Source organism: Fringilla coelebs, assembly GCF_963513975.1.
Source record: "Fringilla coelebs genome assembly, chromosome: 19".
NCBI classification, from domain to species: Eukaryota; Metazoa; Chordata; class Aves; order Passeriformes; family Fringillidae; genus Fringilla; species Fringilla coelebs.
The window spans coordinates 9022170-9045493 of record NC_140045.1 but is presented as its reverse complement, the minus strand read 5'-3'; the positions used below and the strand labels follow the sequence as shown (position 1 = coordinate 9045493).

The 23324-nt window shown below is 55.1% G+C and overlaps 2 protein-coding genes across 3 annotated transcripts in view; one reads left to right on the top strand and one right to left on the bottom strand.

Annotated features, from left to right (window-relative positions):
• Positions 1–1517: 1517 nt before the first annotated feature.
• GRIN2C (glutamate ionotropic receptor NMDA type subunit 2C) lies at positions 1518–11678 on the top strand (the record flags this gene model as incomplete). Its single annotated transcript, XM_084218525.1, has 12 exons — positions 1518–1970; positions 3486–4081; positions 4597–4711; positions 5268–5479; positions 5595–5763; positions 6105–6258; positions 7571–7696; positions 7782–8011; positions 8208–8368; positions 8930–9117; positions 9653–9885; positions 10281–11678. 12 exons carry the CDS (start codon positions 1518–1520, stop codon positions 11676–11678), a joined length of 4035 nt encoding a protein of 1344 aa, XP_084074651.1.
• Positions 11679–15297: 3619 nt separating this feature from the next.
• TMEM104 (transmembrane protein 104) overlaps positions 15298–23324 on the bottom strand; it is a 43597-nt gene continuing 35570 nt past the window's right edge. For both annotated transcript variants that reach the window (XM_084218258.1, XM_084218259.1), the window contains exon 10: positions 15298–18821. In XM_084218258.1, the coding sequence (XP_084074384.1) occupies positions 18061–18821 (761 nt within the window). In that variant the 3' untranslated portion in view covers positions 15298–18060. The remainder of the gene's footprint in view (positions 18822–23324) is intronic.

The following is a 23324-nucleotide window of genomic DNA, read 5'->3' as shown; positions in this document are numbered from 1 at the left end:
GGTGCTGGGGGTGGATGATTCCCTGATGAAACTCAGCTGGTTGAGAGAGATGCTGCCCGGTGAGCATCAGTGCCCGGACAGATGCCCAAGACTTCCTGGTAGCCATGGGGTACAGGAGGGAAATGTGTGGTTTGTGTTCCCTAGAGGGAACAGCCCCAGTGCTCAAATCTGCACCGAGCTGCTCTTGCAGGGTGCCCAGCTCAGCAGCTGTTTGGTTTATATGCTGCATTTTCAGTCCAGCATGCTGGCAATGTTTTTGCAGTGTGCTGAGGGGGTGTCCATCGCTGCGGCATGGAGGAGTGTTGGGGTGCAGGTCACTGGGGCAGCCCAGACCCCAAAACCAGCCAGAACTCAGTGAGAGGAGCATCTGGCTGTGCTGGAGATACATTAAGCAACAGCAGCTTTTAATTGCAAGTGACGTTTCTTAGCACCAGCTGGCACCTTGCTGCATGAAGCAACACTGGTGCGTGGCTGGTGCCACTGTGGAGGGCTGCTTGTCCCCCTCCCTGCTGCCCTGCTTGGCACGAGGGTGACTGCCCTGGGGGAAATGGGGCTCAGATGGGCTTGGGTACCCCTGGCCACAGGCTGGTTTTGCTGGTGGTCCCTGACAGGTGAACTCCAGCACAGGGGTGCATCAGTGTGGGCAGGCATGTGTCCCACTTTGGGGGACCGTGACCTCAACTGCTGCAGCGTGAGCACCCCTGGCAGTAGAGAACTGGCGATCTGGCAGGGATGATGTGCCTGAACAGCCCCTGAGAGCCTGGATTTGGGCTGTAGCCAGCACAGACACAGTGTGAAGGGTGTCCCATTGGGGTGGGCACTGCCGGCAGGGGACACACACTGGGGGTAAAGAGGAGAAGAGAGAAGGAAAGCTGAAGGATGCTGTGGAAAACTTGGAGGGAAAACTTGGAGATATGGAGCCAGATAGGTGCATTGTTTGGGATTTTATGGCAGAGAAGGGGCTGAAGTAGGGTGATGGGCAGGAGACAGGCAGCGGGACAGGCAGGGGACCAGCTACTTCAGTGACTGCAATTTGCAAAATCTCAACAAGCAGGGTGCACAGCTGAACCACCCCTCAAGGGCAAAGCCTTTGAATATTGAAGGTGGCTGTCTGCTGCAGAGAGAGGCACCAAAGAGCTCCCAGCCCCTCCTGGGAACTCTTGCAGTTGTCTCTGTCCCTGGCTGAAGGGATGATATGGACCAGTGTAGCAGTGGTGGCCTCTGGATGGGGTGGGAGGGCAGTGGAGGGAGATGGTGATGGTGATATGAGGACAGGGTGGTGGTGGGAAGCAGGGACTGGCTGTGAAGGGTTAGTGGTCGATAAGACTGGAGACAAGTGACACAGCACTGAGGTGTACAGCGGGTGGTGAGTACAACCCTGCGGTCATTCCTTCACCACAGCCAGTGTCCAAAGAATGAGGGTCCCCTCGTTCCCTGGGGTCAACCCTCAAAGGTGATGCCCCAAGGCAGGGGGAGGGAGGGGGCGAGTGGGGCTGGGGGTGCTGGTGTGCAGCTGGATGCAAGGGGCTGTGTCCTGTGCTGGCAGGGACACGCTGGTGGACATGGGCAGAGCGCCGGCGCACGCTCTGCTACTGTCGATGGTGCTGGGCTGCTCGGCTGCCTTCACGGACATCCTGCTGCCTGGCCCTGAGGAGCCCGTGGTCAACGTGGCCGTGGTGTTCGGGGGCACGTCCTACCCCCTGCACATCCGCTCCCGCCTGAGCCCCCAGAGCTTCCTGGACATGCCCCTGGAGATCCACCCCATCACTGTTGTCGTCAACAACACCAACCCCAGCACCCTCCTCACCCAGATCTGCGACATCCTCGCCGGCCACAAGATCCACGGCATCGTCTTTGAAGACAACGTGGGCACGGAGGCCGTGGCCCAGATCCTTGACTTCATCTCCTCCCAGACCCAGGTCCCCATCATCAGCATCAGTGGCGGGTCTGCAGTGGTCCTGACCCCAAAGGTGAGGTACTCACTTACTATTTCCCGGGGGGATCAGGGAAATGAGGAACTGTTGGAGTGGAGTAGGTAAGGGATGTGGAATGCTGGAGGGCAGAGGAACTGCTGGACTGCAGCCTTTGGGATCAGGGGCAGGAATGGTGGATCAGTGGCTGTGGCAGTGTGGTTCACTGGGGTGGTGGGACATGGTGAGGACTTCAAGGAGGGGCCCATTAATGGGATGTGGGAGAGGACCTCAACGTCCAGTGGAAGGACCTTCCCTGGTGCGCTGCTTCCTGTGCCCACCACGGGACGCTGGGTCGGTGGCCCTGCAGCTACTGGGCCAGGGTTATCACAACCTTATCTCCCTCCCGCCCTGATGGGGCTGGATCCAGCCCTGGAATGGCTGCGTGGGCAGCATGAAGAAGCCTTGCTCAGCTGCGGTGGTGATCTCAGGTGCACTGTGGCTGACACAGGATTTCTGTCTTCTCTGTTCCTCACTGGCATCAGACACTGTCAGTTACTGTCACCTGCCTGCTGGGAACTGCTGGTGGCAGGGAGAGCTAGAGCCAGGCTGGAGGGTCCTGGGCATGGAGATTTGGGCTGTCTCCTCAGCCTGCCTGGCCTGGGTGCTGGAGGGGTTTCAGTGCTTGCTCTTTCCCGTGGCTGGAGATCCTGCCCTTCTTCAGGGAAGAGACTTTGTGCTTTTCTTGCATAGTGGTTTGGGGTCCAATCCCCCTGGATTGCACCCCCACAGCCCTGCCTGTACTCACTGGTGCTCATGGAGCACCTTGAGCACATTGTGGGTGGGGGGCAGTGGGTGTGATGGGCTCTGGTTGGTGCAGTGGAGTCAGGGGGGTGTAGAGGGCTCAGATGGAGGCCGGAGCAATGGAAAAATATCCATGGCTTTGCTGTCCGGGTGATTTTCTGCAGCTTTCTCCAGGAGTTGCATATTTTGGGGTCAGTGGAGGGATCTGTCTCCTCCTCCCTGTCTGGGATTCTCTGGGGCTCATCCTAGACTACTTCTCTGGAGGTGGGGAGGGTCTGGGTGGCAAAACCTGCTGCCTGCACGTGACCTTTGGCAACTGCCATTCGCTGAATCATTTAAGACAGAATCAGACCAATTAAGGTTTTCTAATGAGAGGCCAGATGGCCAGGGAGGTGGAGCGGGAGGGAAGGAGCCACACAGGCTCTGGCTGCAGGTAGTGAGATGGAGCAGGGATGGGATTTATGCTCCTGGCAGAATTCTCGCCCACCTCCTTCTCCTGGTTTAAGGAGAAACTGATGATCTCCTTTGGAGGATGGAGAAATTTTTGGTCATGCTAAGAAATGGATGTGAGGCTGCAGGAGTTGACCCTTTGCATGGGGTAAAGTTCTTTGGAGGAGCATTAGTGTGATTTTGGGTGTCTCCAGCCCACGGACCGCACCGGTTCGTGGCAATCTTGAGCTTTTCATGATGGCAAATTCAAGGAAGCTTGCATTGGTGCATGAGACCTGGATCATGATGCCAGAGCAGCACCTGATCCCTCTCCTCTCTCAGGAGCCCGGATCAGCTTTCCTGCAGTTGGGTGTCTCCATTGAGCAGCAAATCCAGGTGATCTTCAAGGTGCTGGAGGAATACGACTGGGGCTCCTTTGCTGTCATCACCAGCCTCTACCCAGGCTACAACATCTTCCTGGATGTCATCCGCTCCTTCACGGATGCCAGCTACTTTGGCTGGGAGCTGCAAGAGGTGCTCACCTTCGAGATGAGCCAGGAGCAGAGCAGCTCCAGGACGCAGAGGCTCTTGCGCCAGATCGACGCCCAGGTCCTCATTGTTTACTGCTCCCGAGAGGAGGCCGAGTATCTCTTCTCCATGGCAGAACAAGCTGGGCTTGTGGGGCCAGGATACATCTGGATCGTGCCCAGCATGACAGTGGGCAACATGGAGGTGCCGCCCTCCTCCTTCCCAGTGGGCCTCATCAGCGTGGTGACGGAGAGCTGGAAGCTGAGCCTGCGGCAGAAGGTGCGGGACGGGGTGGCCATCATTGCCATGGGGGCCGCCAGCTTCTTCCGTGCCCACGGCTACCTCCCCGAGGTGGGGCGGGACTGCTGGACCCCCACCAGGGCCACTGCCACCAACACAAGCTTCTACCGGTGAGGACTGGGGGCCCCCTGGGGCGGGTGTAAAATGGGAGGAGTGGGGAAAAGGTGAGGGAAAGGGCAGGGGAGGAGGGGGATGGAGCTGGCGAGCAGCAAGGATGATGCACACTGAGGGCTACAGCTGGTAGTCCATGCCTCTTGGCTGTGATTCTCCTGGAGCATCTCCCCAGAGATCTCCCAGCATCTCCCTTGCCTTTTCCCATATTTCTTGGCAACTCAGGACCCCTGGGGGTCTCAGGGAGGCTATCACAGCTCTGTGGCACCTCAGGGCTGCTTTGGCAATCTGTGCATCCTCAGCTCTGCAGTGAGCCATCATCCTCGGTGCCTACTTGCTAGAAGAGCTTTCTCCAGCTCCCCTCTGCCCCTTACATGGGGGTTAAAGCTGGTCCCCAGCTCTCAGCCCCACATGTCTCCATGGGACTTGCCTGGGTGAAGGTGGCGGAGGAGGAGGAGGGCTGTACCGTGCAGGGCTGCACAGCCAAGGGCTTACAGGCTCTGTGTCCCACCAGGCACCTTCTCAATGTGACATGGGAGCACAGGGACTTCTCCTTCAATGAAGGTGGCTACCTGGTCAAGCCCACTATGGTGGTGATCACGCTCAACCAGCACCGGCTCTGGGAGATGGTAGGACCCCCAGGCCCCCTGAAATGGGCACACTGTGGGGTGGCTGGGCAGGGTGAGCCTGAGGCCATGCACAGGCTGGGGTCCCACGCTGGGGTGGGTTGTACCATGCAAAACCGTAAAGTACCATGGCTGGTCCCAAAAGTACCAATGGTGCCATGGTGGGGGTTTGCAGCAATGATGAGCATCAAAGCTCTGGCAGGAGCTGAAAGTTTTTCCTTGCAATTTGGCTGATAAGTTCAAAAAAAGTCAGAAATGCAGATGCCCACTTCTGGAGAATAGCAGCTCAACACCTAGATCTGAAACAAGATGCATAGACGGGTTTTTTGGAGTTTGAAAGTATTTTGGGTAAAGTTTGGTCAGGTCTGTGCACACCCGAGTGTGAAGCTTGGGGCTCAGGAGGAAACACCTCGCTCTGGATCCATGGGTGTGTGGGGAAAGGGATGCTGAGATGGGGCTCACAAGGAATAAGCCCCAAAGGTGGGAAGATGGATATGGGATCACGTGGGACCTCCAGAGCCCCTCACTGGGGTGACCATGTGCTCTCCCTTGGGGGCAGGTGGGCAAATGGGAAAAAGGCATTATCCACATGAAGTACCCGGTGTGGCCCCGCTATGGCTCCTTCATGCAGCCCGTGGTCGACAACCGCCACCTGACAGTGGCCACCCTGGAGGAGAGACCCTTCGTCATCGTGGAGAACACGGACCCCAGCACGGGGGTCTGCGTGCGCAACACCGTGCCCTGCCGTAAGCAGACCAACTCCTCCCAGAGGTGAGCAGGGACGTGGAGCTTGGCCAGTCTGGCCACCACTCCCTTGGCACGTGGTGTCCAGGGTGCTCAGAGCATCTCTGTTTGGTCCAACCCATCTTTCCTGGTGTGTTTCCAGTGGTGATGGCCTTGTGGATCCCTACACCAAGCTGTGCTGCAAAGGTTTCTGCATCGACATCCTGAAGAAGCTGGCCAAGGCAGTGAAGTTCTCCTATGACCTCTACCTGGTGACAAATGGCAAACACGGCAAGATTGTCCGTGGGGTCTGGAACGGCATGATTGGTGAGGTAGGGATGAGCATGGCCCAGACCCCGCTTCAACGCTCCCTGGAGGGCACCACTCACTCCTGACCTGGGGCTTTCCTGGTGGAGATGGGATTTGTGGTGGGACTATGGGCAGGGGACAGCTTGGCATGAGCTCCTCCCTGGAGGAGTCATCAGATGAACACTTACAACCCCACAGCAGGTTGTGTCTGTGCCCCTGATCACTTAGGAAGATAATTTTTTTTTTTTTTAAAGGCAGAAATTAAGGCTGGAAATGCTGGAGATGAGGAAATGCCTGGGGAAAGAGGTCTGGGTCCCTCTGCTTGTCCCTCTGCCCATCCCAAGCTCACCTGCCCCTTTTCCAGGTGTACTACAAGCGTGCAGACATGGCCATCGGCTCCCTCACCATCAACGAGGAGCGGTCCGAGATTGTGGATTTCTCCGTGCCCTTTGTGGAGACGGGCATCAGCGTCATGGTGGCCCGGAGCAATGGCACCGTGTCCCCCTCCGCTTTCCTGGGTGAGCCCTGTGTGCCTCTGTCTTTCTGCAGGCTCATCCCCTGCTTCCAACAAATGCAAATTGGAAATACTGTTCAGTTTTAACAACTTTCAAGGAAAAAAAGCCTAAGTCATAAGGGAAGGAGATTGTGCTGTCGGCTTTGGGGCTTCTTTCTTCCCTGCCTGAATAATCCTTTTATTATGGAGATGGAGGCTGGAGACTAAGGCTGGGCTCAGTGGTTTTCTCCTCTTCATTTTTTTGTGTGGAGGAGGGAGGATGGGGACGTGGGAGGATTTGCCAGCTTGGAGCTCTGGTTTGGGGACCCATCTCTGCCACCGTCACCAGAGCCAGTGGTTAAGCCAAGTGTAGGAAACCACCAGTGCCAGAAGTTTTATTTAATGACTTTTACACCAGCAAAGCTGCAGCCTAGGAAGGGGAGGATGGGCCAATGTCGTCAGGAAATTCAGCGTAGGCAGGGCTCTCTGCACTTGGCAAGGGCACAGCAGCAATGTCCCAGCTCAGCTGGCACTGGGCTCTTGTGTGGGGAGGGTGCAGGAAGGTGCTAGGGATGCCATGGAAGCTGGGACCATCAGCCTGGGCACATCCTCCTCATCCTGTCCCCCCCACACCACAAAGCCCAGACTCCCACGGAAGCAGGGTCACCTTCACCAGCCCCAGGGACAGAGGAGCATCCTGCCCTGGTTTGGCAGGGTTGGGGTCTGCGGTCCCCATGTCCCTGTGTCTCCTGCCTCTGTGCTAGTGAGCCACATCCCCATCAGGGGAGGCCTCTCCTCCCTGACAGTGAAGGACGCTCTGATAAATGGACCTCAGTGCCTGCACGCTGACAGCTCGGATGCATCCCCAGTGCTCCTGCTGCTCCATCCCAGATCATCTTGGGCAGGCAGGGGCTCATTGCCTGTCATCACTCAGGGGGGGCTCTCCCCAGGGCTGAGCAGGGCTGGAGGCTGGTTCTGTGCCTGATGCAGGCAGAGTCTTGTGGCCAGAACCATCATGGGGGACAACCTGTGATCCCATGGGAAACCCTCCTGCAGTGACCCTGGAGATGGGTAGCATTTTGTAAAGATCTCCCTGTTGGTGAGAACCTGATTGGGTCTAGGCAGGGAAGCATGGCTGCATCCCCTAGCTCTGTAGCAATCCCCTTCTCTCCTGATTCCCTGTAGAGCTGTTTGGCCATGGTGCTGCCAACCTCCAACTCCTCTCCAAGGAGGGGAAATATTCAGGATGAGCCCTATCCATCCAGGAGGGCTCCTGGCAGTCCTCAGAGGACCAGGGGATGTCCTTGGAGGCTCACAAAGTTCTACTTGCTTTGCAGAGCCTTATAGCCCAGCCGTGTGGGTCATGATGTTTGTCATGTGCCTCACTGTGGTGGCCATCACTGTCTTCGTGTTCGAGTATTTCAGCCCTGTTGGCTATAACCAGAACCTCACCAGTGGCAAGAGTGAGTTGGGAAGGTGGGAGCTGGGAGGGGGGGACATGTCCCTGGCTGGGCTGACAAATGTCCCCTATGTTCCCTGTCTCTGCAGGGCCAGGAGGTCCCTCCTTCACCATCGGCAAGTCCGTGTGGTTGCTGTGGGCTCTGGTCTTCAACAACTCAGTCCCCATCGAGAACCCCAAGGGCACCACCAGCAAGATCATGGTGCTCATCTGGGCCTTCTTTGCTGTCATCTTCCTCGCCAGCTACACAGCCAACCTGGCTGCCTTCATGATCCAGGAGCAGTACATTGACACTGTGTCAGGGCTGAGTGACAGGAAGGTGATCATTGGGGTGGGAACCCTAAAAAAACCCTTTTTGAAGTTACTGGCAGTGATGTGTGTGGAGCTACACATCACTGCCAGTTGGCTGGGCATGAGTGCTTGAGTAGCGGGCTGGCTGCAGGGAGGGGACATGCTGGGGACATGGAAAGACATGGGCACTGTGTGATGCCACCCACTGGGGCTCCCCATTGCAGTTCCAGAGGCCACAGGAGCAGTATCCACCCTTCCGCTTTGGCACCGTCCCCAACGGCAGCACCGAGAGGAACATCCGCAGCAACTACCCTGACATGCACACCCACATGGTGAAGTACAACCAGCGCTCTGTGGAGGATGCCCTCACCAGCCTCAAAATGGGGTATGGCTCCCTGAGATGGGGTATGGCCCCCCAGATGGAGTATGGCTCTCAGAGCTCCTCCAAATGACCCCCATATATAGCACCCCCAAATAACTATGGCTCCCTGGAATAGGGTACAGGACTTCCCAGATGGAGAAGGGATTTCTCAACTGGGGTACAACCCCCCTGAAGTTGGCTGTGAGCCCCCCAGGCTGGGTACAGCTCTCCCAGACAGGGTATGGCTCCGTGCATCTTCCCTGGATGAAGTACAGGACCCCCAAATATGGCACAACCTACTGCAGATGGGGGTACAGCTTCATACAGCTTCCCTCAAAAGGGATGCAGCTCACCCCAGATGGGGCATGGCTCCCCCAAGTGGTAAAACTCCCCCCAAGACTGGCTACTTCCCTTCCAAGTGTGGTTACAGCACTCCAGGATGGGTCAGGGACCCCAAGCGGACACAGAACCCCCTCCAGATGGGTTACAGCTTTCTGAAAGGGATAGAGCTCCCCAAACAGGCACAGCCCTCCCCCACTAACGGGCTTGCAGACCCCCCTCACCCTCCTCCTGTTGGTGTGGCAGGAAGCTGGATGCCTTCATCTACGACGCGGCGGTGCTCAACTACATGGCAGGCAAGGACGAGGGCTGCAAGCTGGTGACCATCGGCAGCGGGAAGGTGTTCGCCACCACGGGCTACGGCATCGCCCTGCAGAAGGACTCACGCTGGAAGCGGGCCATTGACCTGGCCCTGCTCCAGTTCCTGGGAGATGGTGGGTGATTGAGTGAGCTCCTCCTTAGCCCTGACCCCATCCTGCCCCCACTCCTGCCCTGAAGATTAACCCAGGGAACAGGGCTTTGGTCCTCATACCCTCTGCAGCCTTCACAGCTGACATCCTCACGGCAGGATGGCACTCACTTCATGTGAATCCCTCACTTCATCAGTTCCTTTCAGGGGATATGAAATCCTCTGGATGTTGTGCATGTCATTCCCTCTGGGGTTGTAAAATCCTGGAGATGGCTGTGCACTTGAGGGTCCTGAGGAGAAGCCTGGGAAGAGGACAGTACGAATGGCTGGCTGGCACATGGGTGGGTAACAGAGTTGGGAGAGGACCCTGGAGAAGGACAAGTGACTAGTGGGATGCTCAGGCCAATGCAGCAGCAGCATTAAGTGCTTCCAGCTCCAGAAGCTCAGGGATCTCTTTATTCTCCTCCACCCACAGCAGGGTGGAAAGGGGCAGGGATGTGCTTGGGAAAATGATTCCCAGGGGTGCATTTTCAACCCCTGCACTGTTATGCATGTCCCAGGTGAGACCCAGAAGCTGGAGACGGTTTGGCTGTCAGGGATCTGCCAGAATGAGAAGAATGAGGTGATGAGCAGCAAGCTGGACATTGACAACATGGCTGGGGTTTTCTACATGCTGCTGGTGGCCATGGGGCTGAGCCTGCTGGTCTTTGCCTGGGAGCACCTCGTCTACTGGAAGCTGCGTCATTCCGTCCCCAAGTCCCACAAGCTTGACTTCCTCCTGGCCATCAGCAGGGTGAGGGATGCTGAGAGGGGCTTTCGAGGGGCCCAAATGTCTTCACACGGTGTCACAGAGATGGACATGGCTTGGTGGGCATTGTCCTTTGACCTGCATGGGAAGGACTGGAGATGTTCTTGGTGATATGAGATCTTGGTGAGAAAAGCCAGGTTTGGGGAAAAGGCTCAATCCTGGGAATGACCCCACATCCTTATCAGTAACCCTGGGGAAAGGGGTGATAGAGGATAGTGTCACGCACGTTGACAAGTTCTGGGGATCCTGGGGAGAGGGCGTCAGTGCTCTGAAGCTACCTCAGACTCAGTAGCATGAATTCAGCTCAGCAGGGTGGGCTCAGGGGGGCAGGAACCCACTGATCTTGCTGACAATGGGTGGATCCCCATTTCTCCCCACAGGGCATCTACAGCTGCTTCAATGGGGTGCAGACCATGTCGAGTCCCGGGCGGGCACCCACACCCGATGTCACTGCCAGCTCAGCCCAGGCCAATGTGCTGAAAATGCTGCAGGCGGCCAAAGAGATGGTGACAACGGCCAGCGTGGGCGGCTCACTGGAGCAGGCCACCCGCACCATTGAGGACTGGAGCAACCACAGCGAGCGCCTCCAGACCACCTTCTCCCTGAGGACACCCCAGCTCGTGGTGCAGAACAGCACCGGCGCACACCGGGGGCCGCCCTCCGGCCCGCAGCCCGCCGAGAGGCTGGGGAGAGCCTACGCTCCCAAGGGGCTGCCGCTGCCCCATCCCATCCCCGTGGACTCCCGTCTGCACGGGGAGGAGAACTGGAGAGGGGAAAACGAGCACCTCCACCTGCTACACCCCCTGAAGTTTCGGGGTGGCTGTGTAGGGGATGAAGCTCTCACAGGTTTCCCCCACCTCCTGGTGAAGACTTCCCCAGGAGGGGATTACGGGGAGCAGCTGCTGGTGGGGAACCATGTCGGGGCTCCCCTCCCGCCCCCCACATCCCCGAGGGACCTCCCACCACCGGACATCTACAGGGAGCACAAGCGGCCGTCGGGACGGCCGGACAGGCTGCAAAACAACCCCTTGCTCCAGAGGGACGGGGCACACGGGAGCTCAGGGACTCTGCCCCGGCTGCTCTCGGCAGCGGAGAAGAAGAGGGAGGTGGGCAGCGCCTTCCTGCCTCCATCCTGCTCTCGCGGATCCTTCCCGAAAGTCACCAGGACTTGCAGAGCCAGGGGCGAGTCGGCGCGGCCGGAGGCGGCGGGGATGGAGCGGGAGAAGCTGAGCCGGTGGGCGAGCTCGGCCAGGGCGTCCGGGGAGCGCGGCGAGAAGCGGCGTCCCGCGGGGCTGCGGCGCTGCGGGGCCCCGCGCCCGGCCGCCCGTGCCGACGTGCCCGACCTCTTCCCCGAAGCCGAGGCCGGCTACGGCTGCGGCTCCCGCTGCCCGCAGGGCGCTGGCCGGGTGCCACCGCGCTCGCCCGTGACCAGGCTGCCGTCCTACCGGGAGGCTTGCCGGCAAAGCCCTCGGGCCGCCTTCACCGTGCCGGCGTGCGCTCCCCACGCCTGCATGAACTCCTACGCCAACCTGCCCCTGTACGCCAGACACCTCTCGCGGGGGACCGCGCCGTCCCGGGAGCACCCCGGGGTGCACCCCTGTGCCCGGGGACCCGGGCGCTGGGACAGCGCCTGCAGAGACTGTGGGAGGCGCGGGGAGCTGGCCGTGCTGCGGGCCGTGGGGGCGGAGAGGAGGGACCCAGCCCTGGCCCGCGGGGTGGCGAGTCCCTGCGGCGGCGGGTCCTGGCGGCGGGTCTCCAGCCTGGAGTCGGAGGTGTGATGGGGGGACAGGGGGGTGTCCGCACCCCTCTGCCTGCCCTTTGCCCGGGTGTCCCCACGGGCCAGCCAGCGGCTCCCGGCCGGGCTCCGGCCTCCCGGGGTCCTGCACCGCCGGCAGCAGGATGCTCCAAGCGGCTCGGCGGGTCCCGGTGCGCTCTTTGGGGGAGTCAGAGGAGCCTGGCAAGGGCTGGTACGTGCTGGGTCGAGTTCTCCCTACAGGCGGGGTTGGCATCGGGGACGCCAAACGCATCGCCGCCGTTTCGTCGTCACGTTTTGGTTTCATTCGAAGGACTCGAAACGCCATGTCCAGGTCATTAAAAAGACATTTTCAGCTGCCTGGGGACCCTTCTTCCATCCTCCGGGGCTGCCCTTGGCATCATGGATTCCCATGAATATTCGTTCTCCTGTGCGTCCCCTCCCCGTCCGTGTCCCGTTACTCTTGAGCCGCAGCACAGGCTCGTCCCACAGGCAAGGGAAAGATGGAAAAGAAAAATGGCAGCTGCTCCAAGGGTTTAATTAGGAGCCGTCAGCCTATGCAGAGGCTGGAGCCGAGCACTGGAGCCCCCTCCTCAGGCTTTGGGGTGCCAGGCACTGATGGCGCTGGGCTCGGGTCAGTGAGTGATGCTGTCGTGGCTGCAAACGGCAGCCTGGCAGGGATCTACAGCTCGGCACAGCAACTCCGGGAAGGTGTGCTGTGGGGAATGAGAAAGGGAAAAATTCCTCCCACCTTCCCAGGCTGATGGAGCCATAAATCAGGTGTGATAGATGAGCCGGGTTTAATTCTTCTCTTCACGTACGCCTGACACAGTCCCTTCCCTGCCGGGCTGGGGCGCGACCAGAGGCGGCCGTGACTCACAGGAGCTTCAGGCAGGGGAGAGGGTCTTTGGGAAATGGAAATTGAGGATCCGGGGCCCCGGGCTAAAGCCAGGGCTTTGCCGGGCAGTTCCAGCCCCATCCCAGAGCAGCACCACCAGGACTACACAGAGCTGCCCGTGACTGGCTGGCAGGCTGTCCCAGGGTCCCAGGCCAGCCCTCAGCCCCTCTTCCCAGCTTAGGCATCGCCTTCCTCCATTAATGTCTCCCCGGGAAGCTGCTCTAAAGCTTTTCTCCTCTTTTCTTTTCTTTTTTCTTCCTTTTCCTTTTTCTGTCTATTAAAACACAGTTGCTGGGGGTTGCTGGCAGCCACCAATTAGCTGGGGCCAGTAACAGTGAGGGGACGATGGCTGGGACTGCTCCAGGACACCCAGCCCTGCCCCAGGGATGGCTGCAAAACCCCGAGGAGGTCCAGAAGGGCCCGGCCATGTGTGGTCCAGGCTCAAGAGCATTGGCAATATCTGTCTGTCCATCCATCTGTCCATCAATGCATCCACCCATCTGTCTGGGGTTAAATCCAGCCAACCCCCCCATCCCCCAGCCTGGCTGCCTTCACACACTGGTGCCGGTGCTTTAATTCCCTTTACTTATTTATCATTGCAATTGTCTCTTAATGGCTTTGGCAGCCCCTCCAAACCTCCTGGCGAGGGTGGGAGGTACTGATGTATAAATAAAAGCCATAAATAAATAAATCCCATTGAAGAGGAGGGTATTCATCCAGGCTGCCACAGGTGATGGCACCCATTCACCCGGGGCAGCTCTTCCCAGCTGAGTGCCCCAGATGCCCCCTGGAGTGACAGGCTGGTCCCCTGGAAGCTTCACTGTGGCCTTGGGAACCTTCCCTCAAGTTGTGGCACTCTGGCTCGAGGAAGCTATCGTACACAGCTGCAGTCAAACCTGAGCTGAGGTTGGGGCTGTGACAGCAAAGGGGAGCAGAAAAAAAAAAAAAAGTAGCAAAAATCCCCAACCCATGTTTTAAATTAATTAATGATGTCCCTGGTGACTCAGCAGAGGCCAAATGGAGCTGCTTCATGTTTTATGGAAGGGCTTTGCTGCAGGAGACTGAGGACAGCAAGGGACAGGGCAAATGGGGCGCAGGGGGTGCTCCCAGGGGAGGTGGCCCCAGGGCTGGGTGTCAGCACCTGGTGTAAGGCCAGGGCTATTCTGGGTGCCCCATGTGAATGTCCAGGTCCCTGGCCACCATGGTGGCATTTGCATAATCATCTTTACATGCCAATTGGGATGGGAGAGCAGAGTTTTTCTCCCATTTCTGTGCCAGGTGCTGGGCACTGGGGGGAAAGGAGGTGTTTGGGGCATGACCAGTCCAGTGCAGGTGAGACCTGTGACCTTCAAGGACTAAGGAAGGACTAAGCAGCTCCTGCAGAATTTCCCTGCTCGTGGGTACATCAGGGACAAACCTTCAGGGAAGCAGCAGTCTGGAAGCACCCTCTGGCTAGGCTTTCCAAAGAGGGGCTGGGTAATTTAGTGTTTAACAGACGTTGAGAAATATTATTTCTTTTTGGTGAAATTGTCTAATCAATCACTTTTTAATTCAGCCTGCTCTGGCACCCAGTGTACCCAGGGAGGCTGTGGGCTGCTATGCAGAGGGAAATAAGGCTGGATCACTGCTGGGTACCCACCTCTGGGGCTCAGCCCCACTGAGGGGGGGCAGGCACTGTCCTCCCAAACCCACCCCTGCTTCTGCCTGCTCTGACATCTCCATAGCAGGTCTTATTTTCACTGCCCCATTGCTCAGCATCATCAGACCCATTCTGATGAGGAGAGGGGGAACAAAGCAGGCCAGCACACATCAGCCACTGGAAAGGTGTTCCAGTGGCAAGGACATACTGGTGCTGCTGGGGGGAGATGGTGACTCCAGTTAAGGCAGAGGAAACTGGTTAAATCACAAACCAGGACACATATGGGGCCAAGAAGGTGCTGGGGACAGCTGCCATGCCTGTGCCCAAGGATGCCTGAGGGAGCAGCAGGTGCAGCCACCTCCTGGTTCCTGCCTCCTGCCAAGGCAAAGCCATGACACAAAACCTTCCCCAGCTGAGACGCTGCAGCAGGTGCCCTTCCCTGACCCACTGACAGCTCCTGGGCTGCCCAAATCCATCCAGGGGAAAGGCTGGTGAGCACTTTCCTCAAACTTTCAAACAGCTGAATCCCCTCAGGGACATGTGGCTCCTTGCTGGTGGTGAAGCTTTGCCTAAAGCCTCTTCTCAGGTTCCAAGTTTTTCCTTCCCTGGCCATTGCTCTTCCAAGTGCTGCAATAGACTGAATTCCTCTCTGATGCCAGTTTGGCCTCAGATTTACAGCCCAAGCCCCAAAATCCACTGCTGCTTGTGAGGTCCTTCGAGAGAATCACAGTAGAAAGTGTTTATTTCCATCATAAAGATCTGCTTTAATATTTTAACATAAATCAAGCTGCGCTTTATGGTGATAATAAATTTGCTGGCAGAAACTGCCTTTGCAGCCTGAGGCAGCGGAGCAATTCAATTTGTTTGGCTTTAAGTGTAAGGAGCCGTAATTGAGAAGGGGGAAGTACAGATGTTTTAATTGAGTTTGCAGCTAGCACCCAGAGTTGCAGTAGGCTAATAGAGAAGAGGTGAGGGTCTCCATTACCCTCTCCACTTGCCATTTCTCCTTGGCCTGCAGCCCCATCCGTCATGGCCATCCCCTCCAGGAATAGCTGTTCCGTGCCTAAGCATGAGGAAGAAAGGGATGAAAAAAGAAGTCAGACTAAACCAGATGTATAATGTGCATTTTATTGGTTTTAATCCCATTTTTTAAAAACTAATTACAGTCAGGACAAAGCATCACGTGTGAATCTGCAATAATGAATTGTTACTGCTGATAATGGCCAAATAAAAATAGACTTATTCACGATGAGTGAGAGGAGAGAGCTCGTGCCCTGCACCATGGGGTCACCCAGTGTCCCCTCAGCCAGTGCTGGCTGCACCGAACCATTCCCTTCTTGCTTTCTCCAGTAATTTTTAAGGCATTGCTATGTCACGTTTTATATGAAAAATGTTCTCTGCTGTAGAGCTTCTTTCTGTTAATCACCCCAATTCCTTGGATATATCTGTTTTGCTGCTGTGCAAGGACAGGAGGTGTCTGGGAATTCATGGTTATTTATTTCAGAAGCACACATGCTCCTTGGGGAGCACAGTAAGGTACCATGGCAAAGGCTGGGACTGGAACACAAGTGCTCAGCATCCCATTCCATCCAATACCTGGATCCAAGCAGCTCTTGGAGGTGCAGCCCCTCAGAAATCACTGTTACACATTGTTGAGGGGGAGAGGGGGACACACAGGCCAGGGAAGAGAAGGCACATCTTTAAATGTAAGAGATGGCAGGAAAGAGGGTGCCAGGCTGGGCTCCCTCCTTCCTGAGAAGGGAAGGGAGGGTGAAAGGAGATGAAATAACAGAGAACAGCCCTGTTTCCTGGCTGCAATGAAATGTGAAGGCAAGAGACTGAAATGAGCATGTGGAGGGCAGGAGCTGAGCCAAGGGCCTTGCAACACATGGGCAGCTCAGGGCAGACAGCCCTCAGCCCCTCCATGAAACCACATCTGCACACTCATGCAGAGGAACAGCCCCCTCAGCCTCTCCAGCTTCCAAAGGCTCATTTCATCAGCATTCAATTCTCCCTCCAGCTCTGCCTAGCTCCCAGCTGCCATGCAGGTGGCTCCCAGCTCAGCTGCCCCATGAATCTGACCTCCAAACTACTGCTTCCCAAACAAGACACCAGCACCAGATACCTCTAAAATACCTTCTTAATCTGGTACTGAAGACACCACATCAGCTTTCCAGGAGCACTTGGGGATGTTTAAACTCACTAGCAGGGGCTGCAAATGCCTGTTTAGGATCACGCTAGAGAGAAGATGAACAGTCTCTCCAGATTCTCCCCAGGCAGCTCAGCAAGGACACAGTGGCGGTGCTCAGGCTTGAGAGGTGCAGGGTTTTGCTTTAAAAGCTATGAAGTGGTTTTATACAGCTCCAGGTACTTGCATATTCCCCCAGGAGGAGCACTTCAGGTCATATGGAAACCAGAAAGTCCTACTTGAAAACAGAGCTTGATTAGAAAGAGCTGCAGTTCAAAGCTTGCTTTAGTGAGAAATGACATTTAATATTGCAGCAAGTGCAGAGGGCAGGAGGATCTGATGTGCACCTGGCTTTGAACCTGCTTTGATAACAGGGGGTTTAAAATAGTTCAGGTGAAAACTTTTAAAGTTCTTCCTTCTGTCAGGAAACCCTGTATGATCTGTGCCCCAGGGCTTCTGAACACAGGACCCGGTGACAAAGTGGGGTCTTACAGTGACCACAGTCATCCTAAAAGCAGAGCTTCTCCTAGAGCTGCCTAAGGTAGGAGCAGCCCAATTCTGAAAGAAGCAGAGCAGGAGCAGCCCCAAGCCTACCTTGACCCTGTGCCGAAAGACAGATGGGGTCAAGCCCAGTTCCAGCAGGGTTTCAGGTTTTGCTCCCTCGTTTCGAGAGCTCTGCTGCTGCAGGCAGAGCTGAGCCAGGGCACAGCCACTTCCTCCTGGCACCAGCTCATTCCCCTGAGTTAACACCCACCTTGTTTCAAGGCTAATTACCCAACGCGGGAGTGTGCACAGCCGAAGCCTCTCGCGTGTCAGGACTGGGTAATTAGCACCTCCCCAGCCCACACCGATCCCGATACCAGCCCCGGGCAAAGCTGAGAAAAGGAGAAGGGCTCTGCCGATGGAAAGCTCTGAGTCGCGTGCTGTACTGGGGGAAGCAAGGCTGATTTCCCTTCCAGTGGGAAGAACTGTATCCCTGCATGCAGAGGGGCATTGCTCTGCCTAACTGAGCTGTCACAGCACAGGAGAACAGGACAGAAATGTGAATGTAAACTCCCAGGCTGGAGAAATCCAGCTCTAAGCAAAAGATCCCCTATTCCAGGCAATGTGCACAAACATGATAATGCTTCTAGAAAAAGAAAATGTAACAGCACAAAATTATTTCCTTCTGAATTAGGTCTATTTCCACCCTTATGTTTTCCTTCAGCTGGCACAGGAGGTTGGTCTGAAGGAGTCTCAGCAGAAAGAAGAGACTCAGTTATCCCAATCTCCTGCCGGATTCTGCACAGCACATTCCTGCCTTTGGGAGAAGGGACATTTAGTGATGCAGCCAAGGCTGTCCCTCTCCTGTGTGCCGAGACCTGCAGCACACAGAAAACCACAGAGGGACAGACAGAGAATGTGCTGCTCTGACAGAGCCAAAGGCAGGAATGGCTGGACACTGGTTAACGGTGCAGGCTGCCGAGGGCTCAGCCCCAGGGCTTTGTCCGAGAACCAGAACTGGAACAAGGCTGAGTCCACTCCACCCACACCCAAAGTGGAGTGAAGAAAGTCTGTGTCACCAAGCCAAGGGCCTGAAAACTTCCCTTCATACTGCCTCTCCCCCTCACTGCACAGTTCCAGAGGGGGAGCTGAAATGCTGGAGTCTCTGGAGCTCCAGAGGGAGCATGCTGCAACCCTCATCAGAGCTTTGACTCACTCAGGACAATGTTTGCAGTCACAAATATGAAGCAAGAGAAACCCCAGATGAGCACGAACACAATCCAGAAGCTGTGCCGGAAAGGAGAGAGGTGCTTGTTCACCGTCCCGCTGCCGAAGACCAGCTGAGTGTCCTTCCGACTGCAGTACGCCAGGAAAGCTGGGATGAGGTACTGGATCCCATTCCCGGCATAGGCTCCTGTGATCCCCACCAAGGACTCCAGGTCGTGGGTGCAGAAAGCCACCAGCACTGGGGGAATCAGCGTGATGGCAGGAAAGACAATCCTATCCACCACCCACGGGTAGGTGCCCCCCTCTCTGTGGAAAAGGGTCTTCCAGTTGTTGCGCAGGGTCACTGCAATGATGGGGAAGTTGGTGCTGATGGTGAAGACCGGGAAGAGGCCCAGGAAGTAGCGAATGAAGGCCACGCTGATGATCTCACAGTTGGTGAAGTTGAGCGTGTACATGTCCATGAGGGTGTCGTTACGGAAGCAGTAAATGGCAGTGAAGGACAGGAGGCTGTAGAACGCCAGGATCAAGATGTAATCGAGCAGCACGAGCTTGTTGACGTGTTTCTTCTTGGAGATGGGGGTGATGAGGGATGGCAGGGAGTGCTGGCACATGAAGGAATAGACGCACACCCCAAACAGATTGCGGATGCCCGACAGCTGGGCCATGGACGGGTGACCTTCAGCTTGGCCTCTGCTGATGCGGATGAGGGCCAGAATAATCATGAGGATGAAAGCTGGAGAGAGAGAGAAGATCTCAGGTCAAGCCCAGGCCCATGCTCCTCATGACCTCCTCCCAATGCACTGGCAGTCTTGGCACCGGCTTTCTCCTGCTATGCAGGAGCATCTCCTTATCTCTTTGATGCACCACCTTATCTGAGGGTGCTACATTAAAGGCAAGGTGCACAGGAATTAATCGTGATTTGCTGTCAATGCCAGCCAGCAGATAAGGGAATGGGCTCAGATATCTCCCTCCAGTCTCCTTCCCACAGGGACTCACCCTCCCACCCCCAAGAGCACAGGGCTGTGCTGTGCCCTTCAGAAGCAGAAGGGTAACGTGGCTGGTGAACCCTAAGCCCTCAAGGGTTTTGTCCATGGATGCCTCTGCTGCACACACACTGGTTAAATACTGTCATTTTAAAAAGGCTTAAAGATGTTTGAGCTCTGGCTCTGACTTGGCTCCAGTCAACCCCAGTAATAGTCCTACACATTTCTAACTGGACTAGTGTTTTCAAGACCTCCCCTGTATGCACAGGAGCAGCAGCTACTAGCAAGCTTTCCTGTCCCTGGGATCTGTCAAGCATGATAGAGCAAGAACTAGCCAGCCATTTCCTGGGTAGAAGGAACAGGCTGTCTGTAGCTAATCCCAGGGTGGAGAAGCCAGTCTGGAAGGAACTAAAGCAGCACTGAAAGACTGCTATTAAAATTCATCATTTCTAGACACAAAGTCTGCTTGTCTACCCTTCACTTATGTCAGGAAAAAGCCTAACAACATTTTACAAAGCTTATTACAAATAACAACATGCCAGGGACAAAATGAATTGACGAGACTGGGCTAATGTCCTTATTACTCTGAGGGTGGAAATTTGAGCCAGAGCAGTTACTGTGAGACTCTCATTCCTACCATGGCATATAAAAGCAGTAGAAAACTAATTCTAGTGTCACAAAAATTGCATCAACCTAGGAAAGATGATCATCAGCTGCTGGAGTTAACAAGTAATGGGGAGAAAAGGACCTGCCTGGCAGGGCAGCAAGCAGTGAGATTTACAGTCTGGTGCTGCAATGGGTGAGCCACTGTGGCTTGCACAGAGCTGTCCTTGCACCAGTCTGAAGCACAGGAACAGAGTCATGAATTATCAGGTAATGAAAAAATCAACAAAGTGCTGAAACAACTACTATAGGCAACTTTGAATGTCATTAATATAAATCCAGAGGAATTAAACAGAGCAGTGCACAGTTCAAGTCCATAGGAGGCTGGCACCAGTGCTAGGAGATGGGCAGGCTCACCAGGGGGTGACAAGATCACAGGCTTGCTCTGTGCCCAGTCCTGCTCCCCACAACAGCCAGCTGGAGATGGGAAACCCTGCCAGGGATGGGACTAGGGAAAACAGCCACAGACCAGTTAGTGAATGCTGCCTCTCTTGTGCCCAGAAAGATCAGATTATTCTCACTGAACATTGCCTCCCATACACGCCCAGCACTCTCCAAAACCCTCTCTCAGAAATTCACGTTCTCCTGCAGCAAACACCAGCTCCATGCTGAACCCTTCCCAAGCCACATGCTGTTTTTCACCCTGTGCTGCCTCAGGAAACCTCTTGCTTCCAGCTGTTTCCCAGTGACAGGGCACGTCTGCCAGCCCTCCCCAAACACTGCACTGACAGCAGCAGATCCATTCCTTCACCATCCTACGAGGCCAGGTTGTTTTGGGAGTGCTGGGTTCTATTCCTGCCCCAAGGGCAGTCACAGAGAGCGATGGAAAGCAACAGCTCTTTGCTCTGGGGTGTGCAATTCCCCTTGCCTTCACTCAAGCCCAGCAGGTGAGGGGCACTGCCAACAGGGTACAGTTGTTGTGCCTCCTCCACTGCTCCCGGAGGGGAGATGCTTGCCAGCCGTATCTGCTCAGCAAGAGACCCAGAAAGAGCTGTGTTCCAGGTGATGTGACATGGCTGCACTCCCTGGGGTTGCACAGGCTACAAGGAAGAGAAAAGGATGCCCTGAGTAGTAAGACAAAGCAGGCTGGGCAGCTCTGGAAATGTGCTGAGACTGTTCCTTCCCTTCTTGCCTGGGAGAGGTGGTCAGGCTTTGCAGGCCCATCCTGAGCTGGTCCTCTATGTGGGCTAAGACGTGACTCAAAAGTCTCACACCTCTTCCCCTGCACACTAGACAGTGGATCTCCTCATGCTCTGCTAAACAAGTAATGAGTGATCTATTTCCATCCCCCAAACCCACTCTCACCATTGGCACAAAGCCCCACGTTCTGCATCAGTGCCAACAGGACCAGGTCAGGGAAACTTTCAGGCAGGCAGCACCCCGTCCTTGAAGCATCTCCCACAGACTCTCCTCTGCCCTGACACGTGCTTTTCTGGCAGGGAACACTGAAGGAGCAGAATTCTTGTGGATTCCCTAAATGATGGATGGTCTTTGGCTTATGTAACTAGAATTTAATATATTTGTTTTTCATTAAATATGCATTTCAGAAATTTATTATAATTACAAGGAGTGAGGATCCAATACTAAGATCCAAACTAGTTTTGCTTCCAACAGGCAAGCTCTGCTTCCCCTGCCTGAGCACTGGTGCTCTGCAGAAGTAAGACCCTTGAGAGGAAAGGGGCTGAGTAAACTGGAAACCCCCCCTGCACAATTCCAGCCTCAGAAAGGACAACAGAAGTGCTGCCCCATGGTTGTCTTCTCCCAGTCCCTGAGGCACAAGAGTTTCTCACTCCTGGAACTGGGGAGCTAAAACACTTGCCTGTCAAATTTATCTCTCTGTCCCTGAGAAGAGGCGAGCAAAAAAATGAAACTCTGAAACCTAGATATGGTTTGGCTGATAAGTCAAAAGGAAAAGAAGATGACAGGCTGACAGACAGGCAGCTTTGAGCAGAAAGAGGCAGCACAAAATCCTCAGGCACACACAAAGCTCCCACTCACTTCCCCTACCTGGGCCAGCAGGCTGAAGGCAGAGTCACATGACACTATTTCATGTCACCTACTGTTGTCACATCAGCTGTCCAAAGCATTCCTTCACCACAAGAATCCTGGTGAAGACATGCATTCCTCTCCGTGCAGAACAGAGGACACAAGCAATGTGTTCCAGGTATGAAACACCTTCACACCATGATTAACAGCACCCAGAGTCACACAGCAAGGTTCACAGTGATGGCACCTTGGATTGTTAGATGGAAAAATTTGCTTTAAGCAAAATTTGCTTTAAGCCTTGTTTTATAGAAATGCTTAAAAAGCAATCAAGGGTTTTGCTTGTCCTGGTTTTTCCACAGTGTTAAACCCACTCCAAGCCCCCACACCACAGGCTTGGCAGTCAGCAAGGCACAGAGGCAACCTCTTGTCTTGTCTCTTTTAGATGTTCAAGCATCATTTTTAGTGAAGGATCTAAGTGAGCCTGAGGAAAAAAATAAAGAGGGGCTACGCCATAAAGGAAAATTGTGGTGAATCTCATCCCAGCCATCCAACTGCCTCTCCTGCAGACTCTCTTTGCTCCCTTCACTATCTTAGGAACAAATGTTCTCAGATAAAGCAGACCTTGCAGTCAGCTACTGCTCCTCTCCTGCTTGACTCAGGAGATGTTGATTCAGAGACAGGGCAGTTCTGCTCTGGTTCTTGCAGGTGAAGTAAGGATGAATATGGATGAGCAGACGTCCAAAGTAGTACAGTTTGGGAAATATGTGAGTCTGGGGATATTAAGAAATACATTTTTGTGCATTTTGATAGAAACATAACAGAGCTGCAGAGAAGCAGAGAAGATAATTTAGCCATTCTGAGTTTAAGGATCGTTTTACAGAGTCAGAGAAAACACCTCTGTAAATGAAAAATGGTGTTTGTACATGAGTTTCATCTCTCTGCAGAAAGGCTATTGCAGAAAACAAAATAAGTCCAAGTCTCAAACACATTTTTTTCCCCTGTCATGGTAGGCTCCTGCAAGAACTTATACTCAGAATGAGCTTCTGGTTTAACACCCCTTGCATCCCTGCAAGACACTTGTGAGATGTTCACGTCTTCTCCAGCCCTGTCGCTGCTCCCATTCCTCCTTCTCCAAGGAAAGCCTGAAGAGAACATCACCAGGGCCCAGAGAGGCAGTGGTGTGCAGCCACCCCACGCCTGGCTGCTCTCCTACCCCCAGCCATTTGTCTGAGCTGGTGCAATGACACATTTGTGGCAGGGCCATCCGTCACCACCAGCTGACGGCGTGACAGAGCTTTCCTGTCCAGGCAGAGAATCAATATGCCAGGAAATAATGAAAATGGATCACCCTATCCCAGCACACGCCGCTTGCTTCCCTTTTCATACATTAGGCACAATGATGGATTCTAGGAAGAAGACATTTTCAGGAGCTTCCTAAACCAAATCTCTTTGGAAAGGGGAAGATTTCTCCCCACTTCAATCCTGTAGCAAGTCAAAACACAGCAGGCCACTCTTTAACAGAGGAATAGATTTAACATTAGGCAGTTTTTTCATAGAAAGGGCACAAAATCAGGAGCATCCGCTCTGTACACATTGAACGGGCA